The sequence below is a fragment of the Teleopsis dalmanni genome, chromosome 1 (genome assembly GCF_002237135.1).
Source record: "Teleopsis dalmanni isolate 2A chromosome 1, ASM223713v2, whole genome shotgun sequence".
Lineage (NCBI taxonomy): Eukaryota > Metazoa > Arthropoda > Insecta > Diptera > Diopsidae > Teleopsis > Teleopsis dalmanni.
In genome coordinates, this window is record NC_051846.1 from 8584021 (window position 1) to 8610711 (window position 26691).

General features: G+C 28.6%; 1 protein-coding gene across 3 annotated transcripts in view; it reads right to left on the reverse strand.

The window, feature by feature from the left end:
* Positions 1-10021: 10021 nt before the first annotated feature.
* LOC119671636 overlaps positions 10022-26691 on the reverse strand; it is a 40700-nt gene continuing 24030 nt past the window's right edge. Inside the window, exons 2-6 of one of the 3 annotated variants that reach the window (XM_038082366.1) lie at positions 15891-16011; positions 15655-15793; positions 14809-15002; positions 14532-14650; positions 10022-10178 (exon numbers count right to left, since the gene is read on the reverse strand). In XM_038082366.1, the coding sequence (XP_037938294.1) occupies positions 10089-10178; positions 14532-14650; positions 14809-15002; positions 15655-15761 (510 nt within the window). In that variant the 5' untranslated portion in view covers positions 15762-15793; positions 15891-16011 and the 3' untranslated portion in view covers positions 10022-10088. Of the gene's footprint in view, positions 10179-14531; positions 14651-14808; positions 15003-15654; positions 15794-15890; positions 16012-26691 lie in introns of those variants that run through there. The other 2 variants (XM_038082367.1, XM_038082368.1) reach the window with 2 other exon arrangements.

A 26691-nucleotide genomic window follows, 5' to 3' on the forward strand; every position in this document is an offset into this window, starting at 1 on the left:
AAATATCAAGGATTTCAATTGTCGATTCTAGTATATTTTTGCTACAGAGCAGGACACACATGTCAATTGCGCTAAACCTCAGTAATATATTTTCCAAAACCATAAACAAATAAAATTGTCGATTTTATGACATAAAAATTCCTCAAATTATTGGGTATGCACCTCTTTACTGCCAAAAAGTGATAGCATGGTTCGAAATTTGTGCTGATATGATGATAGGACCATTATTATTATCAATCAGTTTCGTTATGGGACCAGGATAATTAATTTTTTTGATGCATATTGTTCGTGAAAATGGTATACAGCACTTCTGGCTTCAACAAGTTAGCACACCACCTCATAATGCTAGTTCCACCATCCATATTTTGAAGACATTGATCCCCATCATCTAATATAAGCCTCGCTGAAGAGGGGGTGTTTTAGTCCGTATACTACATATTAATGTTAGGGAGTCGGGCACACCATTCCGACGACGGGCGGTTTGACGGTGCATAAAACATTCCACCTCCTCACCACAAAAAAAAAAAAAAAAATCATCTAATATCGAAGAAATAATGATTTTGACTGGCATCTGCCTAGGCCTAATTTTACACCGCTAGACTGTTTTTTGTGAGATTATTTAAAGTCGAAGACTTATGTCAACAAACCAAGGACTTGCACCGTAAATAGTCACCAAAGCGGCGGAAACATTGGTAAATACAAGTAAAATGCGATCTAAGAATGGCTACTTGCGCGATATAATCTAGACAATCTGAGAATTTGATTATTTTTAATGAGTCCACATTATATATCCAACTCTGTAAATGACCTTTGTTTATCAAACAGAAAGAATTTTTTATACTTAGAGCATAGTATATTGTACAGAATATTTTACTAAAATAGAAAACCGTGTTCCTAGTTTATTATTATTATTTTTTTAAAAGTTGTATTTAAATTTAATTTACCAATTATTTATACATAAGTTTATTTATCGATTAAAGTCGATTAGTCTACAAAGACATAGTTGACCTTTGCTAATTTCTATGAACTACTTTTAAAAGCAAGCCAATATCAAAATTTATCTATTATTTCGTTTATTTTTATTACTGCAGAGCAGTAACTATATTTAAATAAAATTTATTTGAAATAGCCAGCTTTTATAATTGCCGCTTGAGACTAACAACCTTTCATTGAATCTGCTAAGCAGTCTTAATCTTATTAGCAAACTAACACAAATTCTAAATCAGCTATTAGTAACCCACCCAATTATTTCACTAACCCCTTGTATATGTTTTTTTAATCAATGAAATTCCAACTAAATGCATTTCTTTTTTACCATAATTTATTAAGAAAAAAGTAAAACTTTAAAAAACTATGCGGGTAACTATTTGCAATCTCACTACTTAAGCAGTATCAAAAACTAAATTTTCATTTATGGAGCAACAATAATAGAAATATTATTAAAAAAGAAAGGAGGATATCACTAGTAATGGAAAATGTCTCATACTCACCCAGATTTTCCATGCTCTGCGAAAGCAAGGCTTCAAATGTGTGTAAACTGTAAGATTCAGCATCCATGCCTTTAGCTAATGTGTTGCGCAAATGCATCTCATATTCCAGTAAGAGACGTGAAGTTGGACTACCGGGAGTAGGTGTCACATTTGGAGCTTGATGATGATGTTGATGACGACCGCCACCTTTATTAAGTAGGAATTATATAATATTAAATTATTTTAATATTTATATTTGATATTAACTTGATCTACCTGAACGTTGTCCATATGATTGATCCTGGTCAGAATTGCCATTACTAGAGCTTGGTGTAGTAGCGTAGCATTGATTATCAAACATGACGTTATCAGATGGTGGTGAACCTTCAATACAGCTGCGTTCGCGTTCTAATTCTAAATACAGATTACGTGGTGTATAACCGCGACCAATTTCATGAGAAGATCTGTAATGAAATATATTTAATTAAGTTAATAAGTTGTTATTTTTATAAGATTTTATATTTCTATACGATTTAAATTTTTAAAAGCTTTTAATTTTAATAAATATTTAAATATTTTATATTTTTAAAAGCTTTCAATTTTAATAAATATTTAAATATTTTATATTTAAAATCAATTTATATAATTATATAAAAATATATACAAAAGAAATTGCTCAGTGTGTGAATCCAAATAAATACAAATTGAATAAAAATATTTATGTAATATAAATATATATAATAAATATAGAATCACACACTTAACATCTATTTTGTAAGTTAAGTAAACAATTATATATAAACTTTGAATATTAATTATATTTTATGCTTAATTAGTTACTATTTTGAAAATTTTATGTTACTATTTTATGTTGATATAGTCTTATGTTTTAATAAAAACAATAAATATTTTTTTTTAATTATATTATTATTGTTTTGTAGTAAAACAACATGAAAAAACATAATAATATTATTAAACAAAAAGTTTATTGTTATTATTTATCACTAAACCTTTGACCACATTGATCTAAAATTTTAATATAAAATTAAATATTATTTTTTAAAAATGTTTATACTAATTTTATAAATTAAAAATTGGATAAAAATTTGGAGTTATGTTTCAAAAATATTTTACTGACAATACAAAATTCTGATTAATTATTTTAATAATTTAAGTAGTCTTTATTTAACATTTTCATGCTTTTACTTTATTGAATTAATTTTTTATATTTATAAAACAATAATAATTTCTTTATTAAACAATAAAAAAATTTTTATTGAATATTATTTTTTATTGTAAATATATTAATGGATTATATATTGTGGAATAATGTATAAGGTACTTAAAGAATTGAAATAAATAAATAATAAAAAATGATAAAAGTTTTTATTCCTTTTTTAAAATATGTTAGGTAAATATTTTAAATAAACTTTCTGGTTTTATATGTAAAAAATGTAATTAATTTTATTATATGTATAAAAAATTGTGTATAATTTAAAATTTATATATGTTATTATTCCTAATTTTATTAACGTTTATTAATGCTAATTATTATTATTAACGATAACTTGAAGATATATATGGACAAAACAATATACAAATATAGTTCTTTATTTATTATAAAAAATATAAATAAAAAAAAATATAATATAAATATTATTTGAAAATTTTTATAAGACTAAATAGATGTATCTGGTCTTTGAATCATTTAACAATATTTAAACAAATAATAGTTTTACATCACGTTATGTTCTTTTAATAACGAAGCACATAAATTTTTTTCATATATTCATTTATTCATATTTTTCATTTATTCTATATTTTTATAAATATATGTATATAGTATATATACTAGAAATATATAAACTATATATAAATATATAAAAATTTATGTTTGCTAAAGAGCAATGTACATTGATTTTTTTATATTTTCAACAAATATATATATTTATGTAAATATTTATATTGTACATATACACATCTATATATATGCATAGAATATTTATTAAAAATACGTACATAATATATATTTTTTCACTATTTTTGTATAATATTGTTTTAAAATGTAATTTGATATGTATGTAATTACTTTATGAAAGTCCACGTTCTTCGATAAAAGTTGAAAAATGATTAGATATATATAATTCCTTTTCAAGAAAAGTTTTTATATATATTTTATGTTTTATATTTTATACTTATATTTATAGTTCCTAATTTTTTTTTAGTACTTCTATTTATATGTAATGTAAATCTTTTCCAATTATTTATTTGATATCACCACAAAATCACAGAATAAGAATAACAAGAGTATTCTTATGTTTAATTGATTTTTTTTTTAAATTTGCTTTAACTAAATTTAAAAAAATAAAGTTTTTAGTTATAAAAAAAACTTTAAATAAAATAAAAAACACATTTTATTTAACTTTTCACATTCGAATAAATTAAACGTTTTATCCGCAAAGCACAACAATCACAAAAATGAATTTGATTTTAAATGCGCGACTCACCTCGATCCAGAGAATCTTGATGACTGACTTGTAGCTCTGCCCATGGTATTGTTGTTGTTTATAATGTGATGCATACCGGGTACACCACCGTGCATGTGCATATGTTGTGGTCCTAATGTGTTGGCGGCATTGGCGTTGTAGTAATTGTAGCGACGTCTACCCATTTCGGGTGAGGTGACGGGACTCTCAGTGCTTGGCATAGGTTTCAACATACGTTTCAGTGTGCTCGTATCGACGTTCATATCTTCAGTGCTCTTCGTCTTGCGTCTGGTATTATTGTTGATTATGTTGTGTTGGTGTTGATGCATATCGTGCGAGTGTGAATCGCGTGTCTAAATAGAAACGAAAGAAATAAGAATTAAAAGCACTTTTTCACATTTTAATACTTTATTTTCCTATACATGTTAATTCAGTGATTCAGTACCCATTCACACAAGAGGATAACATATCATGTGAGTGCTTTGCATTTATTTCCCTGTACATTGAGCGGTAAGTGGTGAGGGGTGTTAGTGGTCGGTGGTCAGTGTAACTACATTAACTGTTGCATTTACTTTGCGTGTTGTCGCGCATTTGTCTACTGGTGCAGATTTATTTATTTACTATTTGAGGTTTGGTGTGTAATTTGTGCAAATCAGTTTTTGCTATTACCTGCCCTTGCTCACTCACTTCCACTTCCACTTCCACTCCCACACTTACACTCACACCAAGAGTTCAAATGGAAATGCACAAAGCAATTAAAATATTATGCTGTGGTGCTAGTTTTACTTACCATATCATCGATATAATCTTTGGTGCGTGTGCCAGTTGATTTGGTGGAGGTGCCTACGTTTTGGTGCAATGAGCCACCAACTTGTGTGCCTTCGCTCTTTGAAACATCCATATCAGACTGACCCTGCATGTTATCATCAGGGCCTGCCTGTGAGCCAACGTGATTCTGTGCACATAAGTCACTGGTACCAGTGCCCACTCCAGAGACCATAACACCACTTGCTGCTGTGTTAACACCAGCGTTAACTCCGCTGCCAACTACGTCTTGTGATTTGACTTGACGTCCAAGTGTATCTGTTATAAAATATAAAACATAAAATATGTTATTATAACTTCTGTATAATAATTACTACGCTATAATATCCAAAAGCTTTTAAAAGCTTTAGTACTGTACAAAAGCTTTCTTTAAGTTATCATACTGTTAAAATATTTAAAAGCTTTATTACTGTTAAGTTGTTCTACTAGTTATTTGCAAACTCTACAAAGACGGTCTTCGAACTCTTTAAGGTCTAATCAAATCTATTAAAAATGCAATATTGTAAGCTTTTTAATTCCTTTTTTAACCGAGCTTTGAACTTTAAGTTGTGAGTTCTCCAAAGGGTGGGGTTAAAGCTTCATTACCTTAAAGCTTTTGCAAGTTATATCAAAAGGGTGGTTGCGTTACCACCCTTCCGATACTTTTCTTTTTGTATAACAGTTGAAATGTAATTACTTTTGTTTTGCTGGTCAATAAATTGTAGTATCTTAGTTTTATACTCACCTTGCCCTCCAGCTGTTGGCATAACTTGTGCACCCGTACCTCCACCTCCAGCTACATTATCATAAAGCGAGGTACTGCTAGTGGCATTTGCAACCTTTTGTTGTCCATCAGTTTCGGTGACACGTGAGCCAACGTTCCGTGGTAAAGTGGAAGAACCTGCAATGAGTGTGATGAGTTTGATGAGGATGTGGTGGATTTTTATGGAGTAGAGATTACGATATAAGAGAGATAGAAGTGTGGGCTTCGGTTGGTGGTGTTAGTGGTAGCGGTGGTTGGTAGTGGTTGGTGGTGGAAAAAGTTTCACGTTACAGTGTATGTGTAGTTGTTGTGTGAATGAATTTCGTAATTTCGGTTAAGGTAAATTTTTTTTCATTTTTTTAATATTTTGTTCAGTGGTTTGTGGTCATGTGGGGAATTTCAATTTTTTAAGGTAGGTCAACGAAAGTAGGAAAGAAGGAATAAAATTAAAATGAACAAAAGAAAAACTAAATAACACAACGAAACCGAAAAATTGGTCACAGCGGCAACCATGACCGCTGCTGAAAAAACTGAATAAAAGTTAAAAGTGTTTTATTGTGTCGTGTAGAACAAGTAAGTATTTGTGTATTTGTGTATTGTGTAGTATTTGTGTCTTTTAATATGTTAATGTTAGTTAGTATTGGTAAGTCTGTGTGATAATTGGGTTTGGTATAAAATTTTTTTATAGATTTTTGGGATAATTTTTACAAACATATTTTTTTTTGTATATTGTTTTAAGGGTAAAAATTATTATGTGACGGATCCTCACCTCGTACTCTCGGATCGGTTCTCAAACGTGCATACTGCTCAGCGGACATGCAGGTGCATTGTGGTTCACTGCGTACGCGCGACGGTGATGCCGGTGTGCTAAGTGGCTTTCGTTTGGCCTTGATTTTTCCTTTACCCGGCGGATCCAATTTCAGTGAATAGCTCGATGAGGCCTTTCGTGAAAATTTGAAAGAAGGCGACTGTAAAACGTCGCACTATCATTAGGTTAGTTGGTTGGGATATACAAGGTTCTGTGTGTGCGGTTTTTATTATTGTATTCTCTTTATATTTACTTTTTTAGCAATTGGTTTATTTGTTTTACTTTGGCTTTTTGCAAACTTTGGTTGAAGTATTCGAAATGCGGAATATTTAATTTTGAAAAATTAATGATTGACATTTTTTATTGTTGTTTGCAGTAAAACTCGGCCCTTTGGTGTTTATGTTAATGTTTAATTAATTCAGTTTATTTTAATTGAAATTTTAATTTAATTTAAAAGTGACACACAAAAATATATAACATCAAAGTGTATTACAAAAAGAGAAAAACTTTTAAATTTTTTAAAGAGCATCAAATACAGTGAAAGGAGAGAAAAGAGAAAAACATTCTCAAAAAAGTTTTGTGTTGTCATTTCTTTGAGTTCTGTCTCATTTGTTCATGTATTATTAAAACTTAATGATTTTTCATTAATGTTTCTTATATAAGTTATCATTAAAGACAAATCTCGTTTAAAGGATACTATTACTAGCTGTTTTTGAAATACATGTAAAGCTTTGAAATACATGTAAGGCTTTAACATCAAAAACTTTTGGTAAATACGCATCAATTGTCTACTTTAACATTATGATAATTATGAACTTTAATTCCACAGAATACCAGTGTACTACCTGTAATATTTCTTTTACACTAACTATGTATGTATATATCTGTACAATTTCATAAATAATTTTACAACTGCCTTTGAAAGCGCTTTTAAACAGCACTACAAATTCTAAACTAATATGTCTACCTTACAGTTTATATACTAAAAAAAAATTTGTAAATGAAAGCAAAAAATCCAAACGGACTTCTCGCAATCAGGAATTTGGATACATATTTTGTTTTGCTATCTCTGTCTGGGACTACAACCAAAGCAACTTCAGTGTCTTGGTAGTAAATTTGTCGGGTAGTAGATTTGACGACTGACTGATCTTTAAATTAAGCTTGCCGGATCTACCAAATGGTTTAATAAAGATAATACCAGGAACTAGCAATACACCACAGAACATTGAGACCATCACTGTCGGTTATATCAGCATACGCCTTCTCATCCTAACCTAACCTAACTTCAAATAATTTAATCAATTTCTTAAATACTTTTTATCCACATTTAAAATTGATTTTAAAATTACTAAATCTTTTATACATGAGTTTTAATACAAGAAAAAATTCTTTCAAAGAGTTTTTATTGAGTGTAGATTAAAATAAGAAAAGGATACTCAAACACATTGCTAAAATTTCTGTTCTTGCCTGAATTGGTACTTTACCTTTGTGCACAGGTTCAATATAAAAATCTCAGAAAGTAATTGTTTCAAAATAAGAATAATTCTAAAAATATTAAGATCAATACGCCTATATTACATCTAATATCGGTGGCCATTAAAAACTACGAATATTTATTATTATTGTTTGGCAGGTAAGTTAAGATAGCTGTCTGAAAGCATTCGTTGACCTGATAGAGCCGTAGGAAAGGAGTTTTTGAAAGTATTTCACTCTAATATCACTCTGATCAGGTTTTTGTAAACCAAAATCTGTGACTATTTATAATTATTGTAATTATAACTAACAAACGAACAGATAGCTTAGAGTCTTTAAAGGTAGTGCACTCTAATATCACTTTTATTGAGTCTATGTAAATGTAAAACGAAGAACATTTAACATTATTGTAACTCTTATAAGTTAATAGATAGAAAGAAAATAAAGACAGCTAACCAGAACAACGTTTGAACTTAATAGCTAAATACCGATAATAACTTAGAATTTTTAAAAATAGCTTCCTCTAATAAAACTCATATTGAGTCTGTGAAATCCTGAAGTATGTGAATATTAGGTATTATTATAACTATTATACACATAGGTAGGTAACTAGATATGGCTAAATAGAACAACTTCTACACCTCATAGCTTAATAGTGCTATGATGCTAGCGTAAGATTTTTTAAGGTAGTTCGCTCAAATATCGAACATGAAATTCAGCCTCTGAATTTTTAAAAGAATCAAATAATAACAAAGTAGATATTTAGACTTCTTATAGCACCCGATAATTTCACTTATTAAATGTGTAAAAGTAATAGACTCTTTTGCAAATTCCTTATACCAATAACATATCCTTAATTATGAAATTCTTGTGGATGAAAAATACAATAAAATATTCCTCCCTTCTCTTATTTCTACTACTTATGGTAAGTTAGGACCTTTTAATATCTCATATGTTATAAATTTAAAAATTTTAATAAATGATGATGAAACTTTTTGGTTTTTCATATTAGTTAAAAAATGTATTACATGCTGTTGTTGGTGTTTTTAGTTTTATATTCGTACAAACTAATTAAAGTACGTTATAGCTTTGACAGCTCTTAATTATACTATATGACTAATAACTATAATTAACAATAATTTTAATTTGTTAATACTAGCAACATAAATGGAAGCATACTTTGGTAATTTATTGATAACTATTTTGGTTGGTATCATGTGCGTTGAAATGAAACCACATTTACATTAAATAATTTCAAATACTTTAGATATATAGGAAGCTGTAGTAACGAGATACCTGTTGAGTAAAGTTGTACAGTAATTGCATATAAGATTGCCAAATATTTTTTTAGTTAATGTACTATATATAATAAATACGTATATATACTATTTTACACTTTTTAATCTCAATGTAACTAAGTATAGTTTTAATAGTAAGGTTTAATTAATTTTTTTTTAAAAGCTTTAGTTTTGAAACACTTGATTATTGAAGGATATAGACATTAACTATAGCAAGTTTAGGTATTAATTATTGTTACATATTTTTCTAGTTTTATTAACTAAGCATCATAATAAATAGGTTACACACATATATTTATAACTAAACTATTTTAAGGTACATATGTAGCAAACATTAATGTACTAAAATATATTTTAACTAATTTATTTTATTACTCCTATATTCAATGGAATATTTGTTAAGTCTCAAGGACTTTTATTTGTAAAATTTCTTTTTATCTCAGCAATGTAATGTTTTTCTGAAAATAAACTATTTATTTCTTATGCTTTGTACTCACTAATTACTAACTCTTGATAAATTCCTATTCCTGACTAACATTCTTCTATCACACTAGACTTAAAACTATATAGTATATTATGTGTGGAAAACCGTTGGTTACAGAACTCTGAAGCTAGTAATAAAGTGTCCTTTATACACATTAATTATAGCAAAATTTGATATATATTTTTATATTTTGGCATGGAACTTAAGCAACAACCGTGAATATTGTTATTACTTTATCTATTAAAAATAATTTGATTATTGCATTATCCTTTAAAGTTAATTTTATTTTATTGTATCCAAAATATAAGCAAATTAGTATTTGCATTTATGCTTATTTTAAATTTGATTTAAGTCAAAACTTTTTGAAAATTTTCTTTGAATTTTTTTTTATATATAAAAAAGAAACATTTATTTACAAAAAACATATTAAGTGCATTTGTGTAGTTTAATTAACGATTAACCGCCATTTTTTAGTAGATTTCTTTTAATGGGATTTTAGGCTTTTAGGAGTCATCGGGCTCAGGATGTATGGGATATGAAAGGGAGTTATAGTAAAGGATACGTGCGATAGTTTTAAATCGTTTTGCATTTTTCTTTTTCATTTGTTTAACGTTTTTAAACAAAATTTTCAAAATTTTTAAATTATTTTTAATTAATTTATTTAATTATTAACAATTTTTTTCAACAATAATATTATTAAAAATTTCGGATTTCATTGAAAATTAATGCCGCGTTAAATGCAATCGATTCAATTTTTTTTATATATTTAAAGTTTTATTTTTATATTTTAAGTAATTAAAATGTATTAATTTAAAAAGTATTTTATATGATTAAAAAATTATTTTAATTAAAATAAATGAAAAGAATAGAGAAAGTATAGTAAAGAGAGAGTCACAGTTTAGTGTGATTTTTAACATATTTTTTATATTAAATTTTTTTAAAAATACGTTTTTGAAAAATGTTTTTTGTTTTGAAGCGAAAATCGAAAATTTTGAATGATGTTTGTTGAATGTGAAAAGAGGAAGAGAAAAAGAAATGAAAGAATATAATATAAATATAAATAATTTAGTGTTTGTCTCTTTAAAAAGTTTGGTAGTAGTTGATTTTTTAAAACTGCAGTTGTAGTTTTTTATATAAAATAAGTACAACAGAAAGTAAAATTAAACACAAAATCACATGAAGAATGCTTAAGAATGTTAAGGAAATGCTTGAAAAAAAACTAGTACGAATACAAACATCGAAGTACGGAAAGTTTAGAAGGTATATAGTTGAAAGTGAGGAAGAGTTATCTTTCAAAAATATATTACAGAGGATATATACTATATATATGCCGAAGAGCATAAAAAAAGAGCGGGACATAGATTTTACTTAGGAGGACTTTTGTATATACACAATAGAGATAAGTGCTTAATAATGCTGTTAGAAGGTATTAGTATTTTTGGGAAGTACGAGTACAAAATAATATTAGTGCATCTAAGCTATGGGCATAGCTTGTACTACAAAATCTTACATTACACTTTTAATTTATTAAAAAATAAATTATTAAAAATTAAAATTTGAAAACATCCAATTAAACTAAAAGCATGCCTACAGTTTAAGAATAAAAAAATGAGAGACTTCTAAAGTACGTGGCAATTATAAAAACACTGACATTAAGATGACGTTCTTGGCATTTGACGAAAATTAATTTTTAGCTATATTGAAAAATGTGTATTTGTGTAATTTTAGGTAATTTTTTTATTAAATGGATACATGGTAATACTAACGTATTTCTTTACAACGTAAAATACCTGCAAAAATGATGAAAACAAATAATGATTAATAGATTCACGATTTACTAATGAATATGAATATGAATATTTTCAAATGCAAAGTTAAATAAGTTATAAGTTTGAAGAAATTATAGTGGATGAATAAATGGGATTACTAATAAAGCAATTGATATTCTAAAATACTGTTAAATGCTTTAAGTATAATATAATATTATAGCTACTTAAAATTAGTACTAGATATATTTGATATTATGTTTTTAGTAAATACATATAATTTTTGATTTCTTTGTAATTTTCTTTGTATGATATGTAAGCAAAAATTAATGGAAGACAATATTCAGTAAGGCTTTCACAAACATTTCAACGGTAACCATAACAATTAACGAAGATCTATGACTTATAGCTTCGTGGACTAAATTGGAAATACCAGAACTTGTAAATAAACTGAAAGTTATAAAATGCAAAAAACCTCTAACAAAATAATAAACATATAAATATTCACGAAAAAATTCCGAATACTCTTAGAAAAGGAGGGTTTGTATAAGTACAAGGTACTAATACTCAACAACTTCATAATAAAAGATTGAATTACAAATGATTTTAAGGTAAAAGCTGAAGACATGCATACAATCATATCGACTTTGAGATTGAAATAAATTCTTCCAAGCGACTTATTCGAACGCTACACAAATAGTTTTAAAATTAATTTCCATATATTCTATTCAGATACACACAGTCATACCAGCTAACAGATTAATATAGATTCTTTCCATTCACTTTTTAAAAAAAAATAGTGCATTAAACCATATAATTGCAATGAAATACAGACGCAGTATAAATCCACAAAGTCGACTATTGCACTAAAAAATAAATTTAGAAAATAATTTGGATTGATCACAGAAAAGTAAGGCTTAGTAATGCTTAGTACCACCTAGTATAGCAATTACAGAAAGTACGGTATAATATTTTCTCCATATAAAAACATTAAGCAGTCGTACTGGCTTTTGTACTCGAAAAGCAACGGAGTTCTATAGCAACCATACAGAAATTCACTCAGATATGAATATGACCATTTACACCTCCAAAAACATCTTCAAATATATTTATTCCACTAGATTCTCACTAGAGACCGAAAAATTCTTCAAATTTTCAAGATTCTTTTTGTATCTAAAAAATGACATCTGCAAATAGACTCTGTAGAGTAATTAATCCAGTAACTTACTGGAGACCGGAAGAATACTATATATTTTTTAAATTGCTTGACATAAAAGAGTAGTACAAAACGAAGTGGGTAACTAGCTTACTAGAATAAAAGCCTATCATTACAGCAAGAACATAAGTCTATATTAGCGAAATTGTTAAGGACCTATAATTAAGAAAGATAAATGAAGAAAGTACCTATACAACGATTAAAACAATCTGCGGTTTATTCAAAAGCAGACTTGTCAATGTTATACTTCTGTGTACACATAAAATCGATTCATCTAAGGACTACAATTGCGACAAAGTCAACATTCCAAGAAACCTCACAGAAGGTTATGAGTCCAGGACTGATATTGTCCGGAATATGAATAAAATATTTTGTTGCGCATCAACAATTAAAGAGTATAATCAAGCAAAAGATCATAGAAATATTTGGGTTTGACGGGAAGTAAAAGTATTCCGGTAAAAATGGTCTAATAATAAAAACCAAAATTACAAACAACAAGCAACAGATGGTTGAGTCTTCAAAATTAGATATTATGCAAATACGGGGAATTATTATAATGACAGTTCCACATAAGGAGTAAAGCATCAAAGGCATTCTTAACAATTTTAATAATTTTAGTAGGGACATAGAAGCCTGAAAGCTAAAATGGATAAATAATATAAATGGAATTAATATTTAATATATTAATCAATGTTTAGAATTTATTTATGTGTAGTGAAAGGTTAGTAGAACCAGCATTGCGGTCAAAGGATGTCAAAATAACTTTACCACAGCTCTATATATGAGAAATCTATCTATCTAGTTTTTCAAATTATAAAATTATGAAAATATCGACAATGATGTCAGGAATGATTTTGTACTTAACAACTGTGAGGCCCCATATATATATTTATTAGTATAAATAAATGTTCTATATATCTAATAGGAAATTTACATTTCATTCCCAAAAACAATTGCACGTATTTATAGATCAATGTATGTAATTTATCACGATTGAGCTTTTATTACAGAAGACTGTTAAATAAAGACATGCGGTCAGTGAATAGTTAAGTGGACTATTATTACTATATTCTGAAGAACGTGGAAAGGGTACCCATAACTTAATGTATTAAAAAAAAATTATATATTTAACTAATTATATGAAAAACAATTCAGGGTTTCATACTTAACCTTAGAGATTTTTAATTATATTTGCGACTCAGTTATTATAGTTATATATAAGATACAATAACTACTTAACTATACAAAAATTCGGTTATAGTTGGTATAGAATATTATACTATATCGTACATAATATATAATATTATTATATTTTTTTTTATAAATTTTTGGATTAAAACTATTTTGATATGCAATTAAAATAAAAACTAAGGCGCAATCACTTTAAGACAACGCAAATATTATACATTCTAAGCAATGTATTTGCTGTTGGCGATAGATGAGTATGCAACAAATCACTAAAACCGTTTTAAATAAAAACTAATACAAACATCACAGATTTTGTTTAACAAATTCAACAAAATTAAATACAATACAAAATCACAAAACCCAACAAAGAAATGACAATACTGATGAGTATGAACACAATGATTGGATGATTAAGATGAGAACTTAATTCACAATGAAAATGTCAGAGTATAAGCATGAACAAGGCAAATGTTTTTATCTTTTCGTCAATTATAGAAATAATATTAATTTTTTTGTTACTCAATTTTACAAAAGTCCACCAATTAAAATTTTGAATTCCTTTAGTTTTTCTTAAAAAAATTTAAATTGAAAAATTGAAATTATTTAAATTATATGATAACTTAAACGCGTTGAATTCGCACTGAACCTTGCCTAGACGGTATGAGCAAAGCAAACAAATATCTTTTTTCTTTTAAATTTTGAAAGTATCTTAAAAGCACTTGAGCACTTGAGTGGTGGTTGGCGTTTGCTTTGCTGATCCGTAAGAGAATACTTACACAACATTCTCGAAATTGTTTAGCATCAATCGGTGATGTGAAATTTAGACCCCATGTGTCATTTGTCATTGGATCTTTCCAGTAGACGAAGCATTCAGACGCTTGTCCAATACGAGTACCTTTAAAACAAATAATATTCATATACGAAATTGGTTTGTGTTAGTCATTAGAAATTTCAATTTTTTTCAAATAAATTAAATTAAATTACATGAAATTAAAATTAAATTACATTAATATTTTCAATTAATTTAATTAAAATTATTTAATTTTGACTCACCTGGTTGTACAAGTCGCACATCGAGTATTTTATCCACTTGACTGTTGTAGGCGGTTATATGAAAAACGCATTCGGGTGAATCTTGGATACATGTTATATTAACAGGAACCAAATCTTCAGATACTTGTTGCCATTTAACTGTTCCAGCACCGCTTGCCGAAACGTGAAATACCTCAGCCCACAACCTGAACGAACTGGCGTTTGTTAGCCAAAATATTTGTTTCATGTTTTTTTTTTGTATTTCATAATTTCATAATTTCATATTTTTTTTATTAATTTTTATAAAGTTTTGTGAAGTTGAGCCAATCATTTTGTGCAATAAATTAATTTGTTTTGATTTTTAATTTTATCAAAAATTAAATATATATTATACGTAGGAACATTTTCAGTGTTGTGGTTTCGTATACAAGATACACAAATTTTGATGCAAAAATGAATTAGTAGTTTTTGTAAGTTTCATTTGTTATTAAATATATATAAAATAGTTATAGTAAAGTTGTAGTTTTAGTTGGTTTTGTTGTGATCATACAAAAATTTTCAAAAATTGTTTCAGGTTTATAAATTGGACGTTGGAGAGTAGAGTAGAGGACGACAGGTTAACATATATTTTTGTATTAAAAAAGAAAGAAAAATAAATTTGGTTTTCATTAAAACAAAATTAAATTGAAAAGTTAAATTTTGAAATTAAATGATATATTTCTTATAGTATAAACAATTTGTGAGCAACATTAATGATAAATTAAATGAATAAATGAATTTAAATTGTTAACAAAATTGCAAAAGAACATTTAACATTTATTGTGATGAGAAATTAGATTTAACTGCATCTATATATGGTGGACTTACCTTAAAAGGTGACCATCGCGACGACGAGATGTTTGCCATGGAGAATCTTCGTAACGATAAGCTTTGCGCATAAGCGGTGCGCAGGAGCAGCTTAATTTATTACCCATGGCGCAGCTAGCACAACCAGTCTGTCCTCCTGCTGTGCAATTCCATATGAAAATTAAAATAGAATTAAATTTTCATTTATCAAATTTTATAAAAATAAATTATTAAATATTTTTTGTGTGTTTAGTTACCTTTACCAGAGGCACCCCGATGTCACCACATGCCGCTTACATCTGCTTGGGAGAGCGCTTGTCCGCGATTTAGCGACTGGGAACGTTGGTTATGACGATGGCCGTGATAACGACTGCCACGCTGCAATTAAAAATGGAAGCACAAAAGTGTTGGAAATTAAAATTTATGGAACTTCAACTATTACAGAAATTAAAAGAATTTTTTAATTACATGCATTATAAATAGGAATCTGTCTGTTTTATAAATAACTTCAGCATTGCTGATGCTTTTATAGAAATGCATTAAAATGTGTCATTTATAGAAATGGAAAACATCAAAGTTAATTTGTGCGTCAACAAGCCACTTAAGCTAACAAATGGCAAAACTTTGTAAATTTTGTTGTATTTGACACTTCTGGAACGTTTGAAGCATTGAAACAGGCAACGTTAAAATCTCACTTTTTATCCACTTCTTTTTTTTACATTTTACATTTCGCTGCATAACAGTTACAAGAGTCAAACAAGCAAAAACTTTTTAGCTCGTGCTACACAGCCTCCCTCCCCTTTCCTTTACCCTTTCCATACCCTTTCCCATACCCTTTCTCATACCCTTTATCAAAACCATTTTGCCATTTCCAACATTTAAGAGGAGAGGACTTTTTAATTCCTTTATTTTTTTTATTTTTTTGCAAACGAGTTAAATATAAAACGAAGAGTCCTTGCTGCAGAAAAAGTGGAAGAATATCGACTGCCGCATTCACTGAAATTTCATTGCGTCTTCATTGTGCAACGAAGTATGCCAATAGTGCCAAATACAATAGCAGCAAACATTTATTTTTTATAAAGTAATTGTAACTAAAACAAAAACAAAAACAAAAACTATGCAAATCAAGTATACTTTCCAAAAACTTTTTCTAACAGAAATCACTTTTACTCAGAAGTATTTTTGTTTGTTTTGTTCCACTGTAGTTGAACTCTGTAGTTGACTACTTCAACACTTACGCCTACAATTCTGAAGACTTAGACACTACACCTACTGCAATTCTACTATTTAAAAGAAGACGTTCACGTTCACGTTCAAGCGTTTAAATATCCTTTACAGGAGACTCGCAGTTTCACGCAGTCACTTTTAATGTATATCCGTATCCTTCAACTTCTCATTACCAACAGCGCTGCTTTACTATTTCATAACTGTGCTGCACACTATCACTTAAAATGTTTTCGTGTATAGTGGGTGCGTGCACAAAGAAGTAATGCATTTATTTGCAGCCATGTAACTAATTTTATGTCCTTTTCATGCTTTTCTGCCTTGATAGTCGAACTCGTATGTCGGCAGCATCACAATCTCAAAGGAAAGCTGCGGGTATGTTTGTTCTCATATTTCTATGACATTGCAGTCAGCAAGAAAAATGTCATGGCAATCTAAATAAGTGCATGGTTCACTTACGAAGATAAGTGTTCAAGTAAAACAATGGTTCAAGAATTGGATCCACTGCTTTAAGGACAGGCAGACAACAAAAATTAAGAGAATTAGATATGAGCTTTAAAATGTTAGTAAAGCGTTATGACTAAGAATAACTTGTCTGTATTAATGGATACTTATAACAGAGATTCTTTTATTTAAATATCGATACAATTACTCAACTATATACACAACTGAAATCTATGCAAATATGTACTCATTAATAATCTATTTATACTAGAACTTATGAAATCACTTTAACAAATTTTATATGGATTTTGTATAGATATTATCTAAAAAAACACATATTACAACAAATGAGTCGATTTAAATACCATAATATAAACATAGCTTATTCTGCATAGACTAGCAGATAAAAATATTATTTCGTTTTATAAACTGTGGCGGCTGTTGTAGGCACCCAAATCTTTAAATCATTCTGCGATATATCGATCATAAAAATAGGTCTGATATTTGCATTATCGATGAGTCAGGTTTCTTCTAATATGACCAACCCTTTACCAAGAATAGAATTTTACTCAAAAATGTCATTATTCATTACTCAGTACCAATATGTACCAATTATAAAATAACGCTGGAAAACATCTCCAGTGTTTGGAACGTAACATCACATTGATGGGACAGCACTATTAGCTGCTTATGAGCAACCTGCAAGTATGACATTATCATGACAGAAAACAATATTAGAAAGTTTATAGCTCCAATCTAGGAAATAATGAGACTTCATTACACATAGATGCCACTTCCCACCTTTAGATTACAAATAAAACTTTGTGCAGGAAATATAAATACTTAGAAACCCCCGAAAAAATTACTTTCCGAACTTGTTTGAATGGGTTAAATATTTATTGTATTGCTGGGTTAGGTTCTGGCGAAAACAAAGTTCAGGTTAGGATGCAGTGGAACCCTGTCCTAATTTATTTATTATATATCATACTAATCAGAAATAATGTAGAGTTCTCAGAAAGTATGTAATATACCATATGATGACAATTAATGAACCAAAAGAATTATTGTATGAAAACTAAGAGAGAGTGAACGAAGAATTGAGACATCACTTATATGATGAAGTGATAATATTAAATGAATCACAGGTATTAGCACAAATGTATTTCAGAGTAGAGTCAAAACAAAATATGTAGAAGATGCTTGCCAACAAAAGTAGACGGAAATGAGTGGAAATGTCTAGAGTAATATTAAGGAAATGTTTGGTAAGAATCTACCATGCATAACATATGATAATAATTAATGGCCGAGAAGAATTTTTGTGTGTAGATCAAGACCAAATAAGAGAAATTTTGAGAGATCACATAGAATATAGAACAATGGCATTAAATGAAACCTAAACAACAACATAGTTCAGGTTAAATGCAAATTTAAATATTTAGAGAAAGCTTACCTTTAACGGTGAGCGAACATGACAGAAAGATGATGATCTTGAATGGATATAAGTGTATTCACTACCAAACAGATGTTCCAATTATTTACTCAAATACTGGACTCACACGAGAGTTTTGTTTCTGATTTTAATTGTCAAAAATTTTCATTTTGTATTGAAAGCAACTACAATTGACAGCTAAAATCACAAAGATGACAGCTAAAATTACAAACAAAACTCAGTGTGAATCCAGTATAACTTAATAAAGGAAAAAATTTACTACGGTTACTATAATGTGCTTCATTTTACTTTCATGTCAAACTCCAGAAGTAAGGAATTATGATAGTCAAGTACAATATTTATGGAATACTAAACATAAAGTCTTTTTTATCTACATGAATTTATCATTTATCTGCTCATATAAATTAATCTTTCAATGGTTTTTTAAAAAACTTAAATATTTAAAATCTTTTCAACTATAATTCAAAATTTATTTATTTATTTCTATAATACGAATTGAAAAATTTTATAACGACACTGGTATTTTGCATAGATTGAGGAAACTCTAGCAATTTTATTATTTAATATAATACGTCATTGTGTTAAGGCTCAGAGCAAATCCTTAGAATAATATTAGGATTTGATTTTCAGTTATATGTTCGGATTTGTTTGCTTATCACGACAAAGAAATAAAAAATTGAATATTACTCCACTTTCTACGCTCATACACATTCACTTCTACACACACACACACATATATATATATATATATATACAGTAGCACAAGCAATGATAGAAGCACATTAAATGCAAACTGCTTTCACAGCACCCGCAAGTGAAATGTATCTGCTGCTTTTGCAACATACATCTGCGGAAGCATTACCAACAACAAACCATACAAACAGTAAAGATACTAGAGCAATGAAAAATGGTGGCAGCACTACTTCTGTGCAGGGAAACCATGCGCTCATACCCAGTCCATCTACCAGCTTGTTTGTGCTTCTGTATGTGTGTGTTAACGTGGTACTTTTGTATGACGTTAAGTGCGATAATTGGATTTTTTTATGATCGTTTAGAAATAGTTTTATGGTAGAGAGGAGAATAATAGTTTGTACTAGAATAGAATCTATAAAAATACCCATGTATGTGAATATGTGTTCTGCTTTAAAATGTAAAAGAAATGTTGGAAACATAACTTATGCTAAAGTATCTATCTCAGTTGTGTATTTTAATTTAAATAAAACAAAATAAATACTGAGAGATAATGAAAACTGATTAAGTTATAATGAGAAAAGGAATATTAAGGATAAGAATGTAAGTTATGCATGCATGGCATAATTCAACTCAAGTACTTTAGATTTATCATGAATCCTTTGATTTATGTTATATACGTGGTATGAGAATACGCTGCAAAGCAAATTCCCCAATTTAATTTTATTTGCTTTTAACCTCTTGTAACTAACCCTAATAGATGGGTAAATATTTCTACTGAAATCGTTTTTATAACAGATTCTTTGCATTGTTTTATTTTATTAAATAAATATTCTTGCGAATTGTGGTTTTTTATAGATGTGTATAAAAATCAACTAATATTTGTGTTATTTTTTTATTTTGTTTTAAAACAAATAATTATTTTAACATTTTTTTTATATAAAATATTCAATTACAAACTTTACAGTAATTAAAAATAATTATTGGTTCATACTTATAATGTATTCTACATTAGTTTGAATTTCATTTTCGTATAAAAATTTTACTAGAAATGTTTGTTGCCACTGTTTGTAACCGAAGAAGTAGTACATTTGCATCATATTCATACTAACAAAGATGGAATACTGGTCATTATTCAAAAATATTCTTGAATGCAAGGATGCTATAGCCAGACTAGCCTGCAACCGCAGCCTTTGTACATATGTACTGGATTCTTGGTTGTAAAAGCATAAAGGGAAATGAAACAGTTGATGCTATTGCTAAAACTGGCACAAGACTTTTAGAGGAACAAACAAGCGAAGTACTCAGACCACTGAAACAGATACATAAACTCCTGGACGACCACATTACAACGAGATCAAATGAAAAGTGGCGAAATTTAAACACCTGTAGAATAGCTAGGATCATGTATATACATATACCTATACGAGGAAAAGTACACCGAAGATAGTTCAAACAATAAATGTTATATCGTTTAGCCGATGGAACGGTAGAATATTAATTGCTGTATTGACAGGTCACAGCCTGGTCACATAAAACGCGTACAAATTAAACTTAACTCGCAGCGTTGCTTGCAGGAAATGCTACGAGCCGATTGCAAAGGAAATTCTGTAGCAGCTGCTGTGTAGCTGATCGGCTCTCTAGAGCACTGGACAAAAACACTTGAGGGCTGTCAGTTTTACAGGAGTGGAGTACATGCCTGAGGTTGCTATTGAACTCTTAATATAATTCGATTTTAACACGCGCATCCTGAGTGGCGCATACCAGAAATAAGACTCTTATCTGGTGTTGCAATGAACCTTAATGGTCTACGCGTAAGCATTTTGACCTGCCAGCATAACCTAACCTAATAAGGATGAAATTAATAAGACTAGTATAAGATACTTAAATGGATGGACTTTTAGCTTATTGGATGAAACTAATAAAAACACTCATTTGAAAAGATGCCACATGCTTAAATTAACCCTATGAAAAATAAAATTAATAGAAAATAAATAAATTAATAATTAATTTGTGATTGCTTATACTACTTTTTGCTTTGTGTTAATCTTAATGGGCGGTTTTTATTTATAATTTATTTATAATTATAGATTCTTGTAATGGATTGCACTCCTATCTCAACTCTTATATGGCATCTGTTCTAATTCAGCGTATAAATCATATTTTTATTCAAATTTAAATTCTTAATATTTTGCTATTAGAATCATATATAGTGTAGTAAAAATAATAGTTAAAATTTAAAATAGAAGCGGTTAACCACAAAATACTTTTCTATTAGTTTTACCAACTTTGACGTTTGTTAATTTAACTTTTAAACAACCATAAATTAAATATTTAACCACAGGCACCGCAATCCATGGCAGGACCGACTCCGAACTACAGCCTCAGCCAACACATAAACACTCATGCATGCACATAAACACTGGCATAAACAAGCACTAAAAAGTATATAGACGAAGCACTCAATCAGTGCCGATGTAATCAATGCCTTGTAATGACTTTTTACACCCTCTGGGGTAAAATTTAATTAACTAGAAGGACGTCGTTATTGTCACTTTTACTGGTACAAGGAGCGCCTCGTACTCGTACCCGTATTCGCACTCATCATTGTCAGCACAGACCATGCAACGTCAACACAAACTTTGTTGCAAATATGGACGAGTGTGTAACTCGCATATAAAATTTTATTCTTTTCCGTTGTCTCATAAAGTTAAGCGTAAGCACTTCATTATCAAAAGCGGTAAAGTGCGACTACGGATTTTATATTGGTTAGCACAAGAACAATAGAGAAATTTTAAAAAAATAGATAAATCACATTCATGCGGGTAGTCAGTCGGTATGTATTTACCTATACGAGTATATATGTGAGATCTGCTTAATAAAATATAAACTAAAATTAATTGCAATAATAATACTCGTATTCTCTCTCTAAAGTCATGCATCAAAAGTAACCAAATATTGTGCAGTGAGTAATTGCGATGAACTCAAATAAATTTCAGTAATAAAAAGCATTTTATTTTATTGCTTTAAAATTAATTATACATATATATATGTACATATATCGAATATAATCGAAATAAAAAAATTTAAATTTTAGTTCACAGCTATAAGTCATGAGTAGTAATCTTATTTGATTTTATAACCCGCAACAGATTTGTGTAAAACATAATATTATTTATATCCTGTACTTATATTTTTTATTAGTTCAGTTTATGTGACAATAAATAATTTTATAGATTTGTGTACAAGTCTATTTGCACTATAAATTATAGAACAGGGAATACTGAAAGGAAGACATAGTAATAAAATTTAATTTAATTTTAAAAATAAATATAAAATCATACTAAATTTTTATCACATTTTTAAATGGAAAATAAAGAAGTTTCAATTTTTTCAAAAATTTTTAACTTTATTTAAAATGACATATTGCTTTAAATGGCAAAATATTTAGAGATAACTTTCACGAGCAGATTTAAGTAGATTTCAAAATCCAGAAACAAAAATTTATTATATTTTATAGTTTTTTTTTTATAGTTTTATTTTTGTTGAAACCTAATGTTTCAATCCGTTAAACTTGAACTTGTGTTTCCAAATAAAGCTGTACTTTATAAGCTCCTTCTAATTTAAAGCCCGCCAAGTGCTTTGGTTGTCACTAATTAAAAGAAAAAGCGACAAAAAAAAACCTGAAACTAGAACACTGAAAGTTTATGCAGCCTTAGCTAATTGTGAGTAAACACGATTAGTCGTCGCATATAATTTAACAGGCACGAGTTCTAAGCCTGGTACTTGCAGTCCAAACAAATTATATACGAACTATAAACTAATTAAAAAATGAAATTCAAATATTTCCTAAGACCACTGATGATGAGTAGCTGGCAATACTCGAAACAGTGTTGTATGCTCAGACAAATTTCAATAAATTAACTAAAATTTTTGTTGTTGTATTTTTTTGGCTATTCAAATCCGTCAAACTTTTAAATAGTTTATTTTCGTCATAAAGACGTGTCACTCTCGACAAGAAAAAATTTTTATATAAATTTATAATAAATTATATAGAAAGGTTTTGAAAATTAGTAAACTATAACAAAAATTTTATTTTTATATTATCTTATTTAATTAATTTTTTGGCTGACCATACAGCTGTTGCATGTGTGGCCCAATATCCATCATCAGTGATCTTGGAATTATTTCTTATATTTAATTATTCGTGAATAATTTTTTGAGACTGCAAAACTGTAGTTCCCTACTTGTCGAAACCTCTCTATTAAAAACAATAATTTCTACCATATTAAGTATTATAGTCACTACCGTCATAACTGACATTAAAATGGTATTTAATAAAATAATAATTCAACATAATCCAAGTTTTTCCAAGAGATATATATATGTAAGGGATATAAAATTTTTGAAGCAAGTTCAAGTTGTTATACTTTATGATTCAGATCTGAACGGAATTATTCCAAAAACCATAACATTAAGAGTGGTGCAAGAAGTTTGGATATGTCCACATGTAACTTCTCTGATCTTAATGTACACATCTATCTTTTTGATGGTATGTCGTATTCCTTGTAATGGAGGCTTCAATCAATGAGACAATGGTGAAATATCCTCCTCATAATCAGAAGCAAGAAATAAATGAAATTTGGTCGCGATATGTTGTTGCATTCCCTTTACCAACTATTCATCTCAGAAATAATTTACTAAAATGAAAAATTATTATTTTAAATTATTTCTGTATAATTGTTCAAAAAAACGGGCTACCTTCTGTGTTTTGAAGCACAGTTCATGGACAGGAAACTGATACAAACTAGTTGGATAGAATGCTTATAATGATTTCTTGATGGAGTTTTTTTCGAGTTTATTTTAAAAAAATGTTCAATTTTTTTGTACATAATTAAATATAGTATTACCATTAGTAATATTTATTTGAGTTTTTAATGAAACTGTAATGCCCAGTATCAGACACGTAACTGTTACTTCATTTAAGTATATATCAAAACTAGTCCAGAAAAATGTTGAAAAATTTATCCACAAAATCATTGTAGATAAAGGCTACATATATATTAACAAAAAAGTAATCTTAGCACAAGAACCAAATCACTTTTATAGTAAACATTCTTCAAAATATTGGTTTAATAACGCATATAGTAGGTAGGTACTTAGAGTAATACACATACTTTTAACTGACTTATAAATAAATATTTTTTTAGTAAAATTTAAGTACCCGATTTTCCAGCGCTTTCTAGGTGAGAGGTACTAAGAATTGTGACGAATCACAAAACTTTCGAATTATTGCAGTTCCAATTATAGATATTTTACTATATTAACTTTTAAACTTTTACTTAAAAATAACTTAATTCTTAGTATTTTTTTTAAATAATTTTTTATTCCATTAACAGAATAGTATTGAAATTTAACAATTAAAAATAAATACAATTAATTACTTCAATTATTCTACAGCTGGTTTATGATTTCGTTCTAATATAAATGCAGCAAGACAACATTATCATTAACAAAACTCCAGAAAAAAGTGGGAACATACAAGTCAAGTATGGCTTTGTGTCAGGTGGCAGAAATTTGGCAGGGCACGAGTTTAACCCTTGACACTCGCCGTCTCAAAAATTTATTTTCAAATAATACAAAATACAAAATATAATTCTAAGACCACTGATGCCAAAAATTCAATTAATTAAAATAATATAAAAAGTATTTTTGTTATTGTAGTTTAATACTTTTCGTAACCTCTCTAACAAATGTTTTCTGGAATATATGTTCGAAATCAGTTCGATTACACACCATCCAAACGAGACAGTCAACCATCTGACTAATACATCTGGCCTGCTGAGAAGACTTAAACGAACAAAGCCTTCAGATCTACTCCCGAATTAGTAGTCTAATCATAATTAAGATTACTACTTTATTAGCACTAAGTCTTTGACAACTTGACAATTTTAAATTTAAGAAATCAATTCTCAGTTATGAGAATTCTTAGAACTCTTAATCGTCCCTTTAAAATTAACGTTTTACGCACTATCAAATTGAAATCAGTTCACATATATATGCTATATCAGTCATATTTTTTATTTTATTTTATATTTTAACTTTTTTTAAGACAAACGACCGACTTTGGTAGCTGTTTCCAATGCTAATAACCTCATATAAATTATAGAATAGTTTACGATACCGTCCGAGAACGTTCCTTGCAACATTTGATGAGAACAATAAATTTAATTCGATGTCATAAAGTCATTGCTATGAAATAAGCAAAGTAGCGATGACAGTTCGAAATCGTTGAATATTTTTACTCAAATGCACACAGCATATAAAATTATTTAAAATTTATTTTACTCACATTTCGAGCAAAATGGACGCAAATAAAAACAGACGCGTCAAAATTACAATTTTTATTACAAATGTTTTATTTGATATTTTGTTGATATTTACACAAACTTATGAAAAGCATAAAACGAATCAAAATACATAAAAATAAAAAGATACGAAAGCATATTTCAAGCTTTCCAAACAAACAAATTGAAGTATATGCCGCGTAGTAGGTATTAGGCACAGAAAGTATCTATATACTTTCCTCATATAATACACATTGTATCTGAAATATTCCCGAAGTTTATTAAAGAAAAGTGTGTTGGGATTTATTTTTAGTCAAAGAGGCAACTTGACGGCAAACGATTGAGCCGAAAGCTTTTAAAAATAGAGACACATAAACAAGGATTTCGCCTGAAATGAGGAACATTAAGGATACAGCTAAACAGCGTCTTCGTGTATAAAAGTGGATATACATATTAGGTTATATAAGTAAATAAGTAATATAAGAATGAGTTAATGTTGTAGAAAACAAAAGATAAGTAAATATGAAGACGAAATAGAAGAGGAGATGAGAAATATATTTGAAGATGAATACACAAAGCAAAAAAAGGATAATCATAAAACAATAAAATAGCATTGATTTTTGTTGTCGGTGCAATGGTCGATGGTCAATTTCAAACAGAGTTCCTACTTGTTAATATGTTTAGGTTATTTGATGTATATAGATGTATATATATATATATATGGCAGCAGAAAAATGTCTGCTTATTTACATTTGAGTTTCAAGGTTAACGGAATACAGCGGAATTTGCTACGTCAAATACGGAAGGCAAGAACATTTCATTTCACAAGATACTTTTCAGTTATGGCACAACAAATTTAATCTTCAGTCAAAAGGAATGTATTGTATTAAAATACAAGGCTTT